This window comes from Helianthus annuus, chromosome 17 (genome assembly GCF_002127325.2).
Source record: "Helianthus annuus cultivar XRQ/B chromosome 17, HanXRQr2.0-SUNRISE, whole genome shotgun sequence".
NCBI classification, from domain to species: Eukaryota; Viridiplantae; Streptophyta; class Magnoliopsida; order Asterales; family Asteraceae; genus Helianthus; species Helianthus annuus.
This window is the reverse complement of record NC_035449.2, coordinates 123,775,262-123,781,687: the sequence shown is the minus strand read 5'-3', so window position 1 is coordinate 123,781,687 and position 6,426 is coordinate 123,775,262. Positions and strand designations below refer to the sequence as shown.

General features: G+C 35.3%; 1 protein-coding gene and 1 non-coding gene across 2 annotated transcripts; both read right to left on the bottom strand.

Annotated features, from left to right (window-relative positions):
- Positions 1-1,494: 1,494 nt before the first annotated feature.
- TRNAE-UUC lies at positions 1,495-1,566 on the bottom strand. Its single transcript has one exon. It is a non-coding gene; the product is annotated as a tRNA-Glu (tRNA).
- A 1,774-nt stretch (positions 1,567-3,340) lies between these two features.
- LOC110924624 lies at positions 3,341-4,436 on the bottom strand. The gene is made up of 2 exons (XM_022168616.1): positions 4,284-4,436; positions 3,341-4,087 (listed from the first exon to the last, which is right to left on the bottom strand). Exons 1-2 carry the CDS (start codon positions 4,434-4,436, stop codon positions 3,341-3,343), a joined length of 900 nt encoding a protein of 299 aa, XP_022024308.1.
- Positions 4,437-6,426: the final 1,990 nt, after the last annotated feature.

Sequence of the window (6,426 nt, the reverse complement as noted above, 5' to 3'; positions counted from 1 at the left end):
ATATATACACACACACGCACACATACTTATGTGTAATTTTTTATCAAGACAAATTATCGGCTCATTTTTCTAAGTGGACAAGATTAATCACCGAAATTTACAAAGGTTTGACCAGAAATGACCGGAATTTAGCCGGTAATTGGCCGGAATTCGTCCAGAACCGCCTTTTTTTGGCTGATTAGGACTGCCTAGAACCGACGTTGACCCTCTAGTGATTAATTGCCCGATGAGAAGAAAATTACTCGTTGAACCTCTGACTAGCGATTAATCAGTGACTAATTGAATGATAATCGTAATTTTTACAACCATAATTATTTCTACTATACAAACAAATATAATACACATGTATATAACTAACTAGTAATATTCATACATTTTATACGTTTATATGGATTGATGTTTTCCTTTTTTTTTTAATTTCTTGATTTGGATGGTCCACAAAAAATTGTAAAAATTTTCTTATAATTGTTGTATTTTATCAGGTTTTTCTTAGCAGATATACAAAAGAAAACAAAAATCTAACAAATATAATAGTTATAGATATTAACTTACAAATTCATTTCTTGATTTGGTTGGTCCACAAATATTTGTAACAGTTTCTTGCAAGCGTAATATTTCTCTTATTTCTAATCAGATAATTCAACAAATTAAATTAGAACAATCATTCTAAGGCTATAGGGTGTGGGGGTCATGGATTGGAACATTATTTCCACATAGGATCATTAATTAAATGGTACACCATCTCCCTCCTTGATTGATGGTGGTTCCCATGGATTAAACCATGATTACCGCGACCCTCCCATTTGATAATTTTAAGACAAAACTAAATTAAAAAAAATAAAGGGGATAATGGTTTGGGTCATGAGTGGTTTTTAATGATGGATTAAAGATAGATGACATGATGCCTATGTGGAGGATTATGTTGGTCATGATGGTCATGACCACACCCTATAGCCTAAGGGTTTGATTTGTTGGCAGCTGGCCAGCTGCCACCTCCTTTGCTGTAGGGGTTGGTTTTGTTCGAAATTTTGGTTTTCGTGTTTCACATATGGATTCATTTCGTTATGGATCGATTTTCGGTTTTACATTTAGGCTTAAAATAAATTAACCCGAAAGAATGAATTGGGACATGAACTTTTTACCTTAAAACAGTTTTATCCACTTATTAATAAATTTAAACCTGCAACTTTCTTTTATCAAAACAACAATTTTGAGCTATAAATCCAATCACAAACATTCAATCAAATTCGGTTAACCAAACTTGGTACGGCTCTGGAATGAGTTATAACGAAACCATACAATGCTTTTCTTTAAAAATATAAAAAACTGAACTATCAGTTATTGGTTTGGAACTTGAATCTTATTTCGATGCAGTTTTGTATGTTAGTTTGTATCTTGTTTCGTGTTAATTGAATTTTTCGCTAACCCCAACTTTGCCGAACAAGATGTCTGTCTATACACGTTAAAGAGGCAAGAAAAAGTAAAGAAAAAAATTTCCATTGCCGGGAATCGAACCCGGGTCTCCTGGGTGAAAGCCAGATATCCTAACCGCTGGACGACAATGGATTAATGATTATTGTTCTCATAATTCTATATAAATTAGGAAACATAAATCTTAGACAAAAATCCAGTGTTATACTACATTTAAAATATATAACAGCCTGATTTCTACCATTAAAGTATAATTTTAAACTTTTCGTTACACTTTCTTCATCAAGAGGATCGAGCAGCATTCGCATGTGATTCGCAACCAAGCATTTTAACTTGGTGTTGTTTATGTTCGAGTCTAAATAATCTCTCCTAAGAAACCCCTGCAAACTGAAAAATAAGTTTAGAAACTTACTAGGATAATTAGATAGTTTGATTAATAAAGCATGTTATGCTACTGGGTTAAGACAGGTGACGACGATCTCATCCAAATGGTTTCGCTGAACTCAGGAAATAAACACAGCCGATCGAACATGTACTTGAATTCTATTTTATTTTATTTATTTTTTTTTTACAGTTTTCATCTTTTAATGATCACGTTTTTTGTAGTTTCTAAATAAGAAATATTCAATTTGATAGGAATTTAAACATCAATAAATTAGTTGGTTTCTACCATCAAAAACCAATATACCTTTTTACTATCTTTTTAAGAAATTTTTCATCCCATATTGATATATTAAAGTCACCAAAATAGACGCTCTTTAAAATCCAATTTTTATATCGTATTATATAATAGTATATAATAGTATTTATCCGCTTCGTATTTTTAAACACTTGTCACTTAGAAATCTTGAAGGGCAAGAGGTTATTTTTGTTATAACTGTTCACAAGTATGTATATTCGTACCTTCAGGATCAGATCCTTCAAGAACTTCACATGCGCTATGCAGCGGAAACATCATATAATTTTCAACAAATTCACTACAAACGCTTACCAGTATATACTTAACATGCTTTTGATCTTAGATCAAAGTTGTTATACTGTATCAAGTACAAATCATATCCTTAACATGCCGAATGCGTTAATCCGAATTCAATTGACAAATGCGTAAACTAATCAAGGGCAAGTGATAGAAGTTATTTCTCTGACTCGTTCAATAAAAATTACCCATTTGACCCGTTCGATAAAAAAACGAACTATACGTAGCATATAAAATGACAGAAAGAATGGGTTCGGCTGACGCGGTTGACCCGATCAGGTGACCAAAGTTCGAATAATGTAACTTTATGATAAACAAATACATGTGTTAACTACCTATGCAATGACCTCAAAATCCTATAATTATATGTTTTTATTATTCTATTAACAAACAAACACAAGAATAGTTTTTACATTTGATAAATTTGATTTAACTATAAGGTTTGTTTTTTATTTTTTTTAACTTTGTTGCTTTAAGTTTTCCGTTATGTAAATAGTCCGTTTATAGTGTCCATATTATTTTTAATGGTTTTTTCCTTTAATATTTATTATTACTACTATGATTCTTAATGTTTATAAAGTACTATTAGTTTTTTTATTTTTAATTTTCTTTATATAGCTGTTTACTATTTCAATGTTTTTAGTGGTGTTGTATTATTAGATTTTTTATTTGTATATTACTTTTTTAATTATACTTATTATTTTTGTTATATTAGAATACTTATTACTATTATTACTATTAATTACACTTCATATATTAAATATCTCATGTATTAAATATGAGATGTGTTAATTTTTTTTTTTAACTCAACTTTCATTCAACCACAAAACCGACTAGCTATTACCAAGGCGGAAATAGCAAGCCGAAAACCAAACGAAACATACAAAATTACATCACATCAAAATGACACCACCTATCCCACTCCACCGTACCTTATTTAAACTTATGTTTGTACCACAAAAAACTCAAAGACTTAACTTCCGCGACAATGTCGACCACCTTTGTATCTTTATTTGAAAGAACCTTCTCGTTCCTAGCCCTCCATAAACACCAACAGACAATGATAGTTATACCGGGCAGCATCGTTTTCTTATTAGCTGATCCGCCACAATGCTCATGAAGATCGACCAAATCCTTAACACCAAACGCATAAACCTCTGGTATACAACACCACTTCGAGATACCATCCCAAACCCTCGCTGATATAGTGCATCTTGTTAAAAGATGCCCAACACTTTCTTCCTTGCTATCACACCAAGCGCACATGATGTTTTCCACATGAATATTTCGTCTCGTCAATGCCACCTTAGTCGGTAATCGATCCAAAAAGGCTCGCCACATAAAAACATTACATTTGCTTGGCACCCACTTACTCCATTGAAATCCAAATTGATCGTTATTAACCGAACCACGCAACCATCTCTTAGTCTCCGCAACAGTGAACTCTTTATTCCTATTATCATTCCATTCCCACTCATCTTCTTTATCATTCAACACAAGATCGGGCAACAAGTCTTCCAGCTCCGCTCTCTCATTTACTACAGCAGTTGAATCTGGTGCCCTCCTCCAATCCCATTTGATCATAAACGAAGTCTCCAATTTACAGTAGTGCGCAGCAACAACAACATGTTTCTGTCTTTCCAACGTGAACAGATTTAAGAATCTGTCCTTCAGCGGTACCTGGCATAACCAACAGTCTAAACAAAACCGAATTTTTAGCCCATTCCCAACCCTTCCTCGGATCATTCTATTAACTTCTACCCCTTCCACCTTACACTTATTCCAAAAAAGAACGCAATTCTTTCAAACCCCTGTGAAATTATTGTTTATTGGTGCCGACCCCCCCCCCCAACCTTCGATTAGATCCATGAATCACATCGATGACCCGCCTCCATAAAGCTTGTTGTTCAGAGTGATACCGCCATAACCATTTCACTAACAAGGCCTTGTTATTCAACTCAAGTCTAGTCAAACTCAACCCACCTTCAGTTTTCGGCTCGGTTACAACATCCCACAAGACCCAATTCATCCTTTTGACCTCATCCGAACCCCCATAAGAAACGTCTCATTAACCCTTCCAAAGTAGTCACCACTTTAACCGGAGCCTTAAAAAGCGAAAAAATAATACATGGGCAGACTATGCAAAACCGATTTAATTACCAAAGTTAGTCGGCCTCCAATAGACAAAGTATTCGCTTTCCATTTCGTCAACCGTTATAACAACCCACCTAAAACACCCTAGTTATACCCTGTATACTCGTAAACGGCCCTAAATAATATTAATATAACTAAAAGTCAAATAAAAACAAAAATATTAGTCCCTCACGGGTCGCGACCAGGTCAGCCGGCCGGTTCGCGGGGCGCGACAGAGTAACACTATGCGAGCCCTCTGGCCGCCACGTGTCCACCTGCGTGTTGAAGCTACTGTGTTGACTCGCCAAGCCTAGGGTTCTCGCGGGCCGCGAAAGGCAGACCCGAGTTGGTCACGGGGCGCGAGCCGCCTCTGATCAGGCTATAAAAGGAGGTCAAAGTCTCATTTGTTTCTCGTTCAGTTCTTTATTTTCTCTCTGAAAGATATAGTGCTATTATACATGGGTATAATACCCCTAAAAAGCGAAGCTCTGCCTCGTTGTAAGTATTATAACCCCCGATCATGTATTTGTTACCCTACCCGATTGATCTAAAGCTCCGTAATGCATGTCACGGCTCTGCCTGACTCAGTTCGTTGGAGTTCTATCTCGTGTTGTATGGCTAATGTGATTTGGGTTATTTTACTAACACGTCTGCATTGTTTAATTTTAATAGATAATAACCAGGAGAATCATCAGTAAGCTATAGTTTTATCTAAGCCTACAATGTGAGTACATTCTCTTTTTATCACCTTTTTGTGAGTCATTCTCCTTTTCTCACAGTTTGTGAGCCATTACTTCAAATGTTTTTCCAAAACCATAAATGTTTATCAATTACAATTATAGTGATTAGGTCTTTGTAATTCTACAATTGCTGCCAGTATATGGGGTTTGTATACAGTACTTGATAACCTTCACAATTGGGCACGGGTATCCAATGTGTGATATGACCATACTCACATATCCGTCGAGTGACACGTACTGAACGAGTAATTGAGTAGATATAAACATTGTAATCACCCTTAATACTGTAATGTAATAACAACTGATGTTTTACAAATTAGAATGTATTCGCAAATATTTCTTGCTGATAAAATCTTTTTAAAATGCGTTTCAGGTAACTTAGTGTGAAGCCAATAGAAGCCAGTTGGAGAGCACTGAAGGCTTAAAGAAGTGGCTATAAAAGTTAAGTAAATAAAAAGGAGTTTATATTTTCAATAATTAGGGTTTATCCCTATAAATTTATTGCAAATGGAACTTGGGTTTTATCTCGTTTTTTTATTATAAAAGTTTGGTGTTTTAAACTCTGATAATATTTCCTAACTACGGTCCTGATGTATAAATTCCGCTGCCAAATTAATAAACACCAATACCACTTATCTGATCTCGTGGCACCACTCCAGGGGTAAGGGTCGGGGGCTGCGACAAAAGGTGGTATCAGAGCCAAAGCCACTTGTTTAAGCTATTTAGGTGTTCTACCAATACCTAAATTTTAACAAATTGTGTTAGGAATTAATTTATGTGATTCTGTGTAAATATGTATATTTTTATTTTGTGTTATTTGACTATTTCTTAGTTTACAGTATCAGTGAGCAAGGTATATCCGACGCTTATCGCCAATTAGCTAGTTCCCCAAAAGATGAAGGAACCTCATCTCAGCCAACTCCCTCAGGATACTCAGCTGATACTGAGGAAGGAATCTTTATCTTTAAGGCCCAATCTGAGGAACCGTTCCCTCCTAAAAAAGAGAGGATGGTTTAGTAGAGGAGCGCATGAGAGGAGGAAAAGGATGAAGAAACTTCAACAACAGAGAGCAATAGCAAAAGTAAATAGGGAGATGAATGCCCAAACCCAGGAAGTTAAAGGCCATTCTGGGAGGAGGAACTTGAT

Coding starts and splice junctions, on each gene's coding strand:
- LOC110924624 (XM_022168616.1), bottom strand. CDS start 4,436: ATGAATTGGGTCTTGTGGGATGTTGTAACCGAGCCGAAAACTGAAGGT. Junction 4,088..4,283: donor TATGGAGGCGGGTCATCGAT/GTGATTCATGGA, acceptor TGGTTATGCCAG/GTACCGCTGAAGGACAGATT.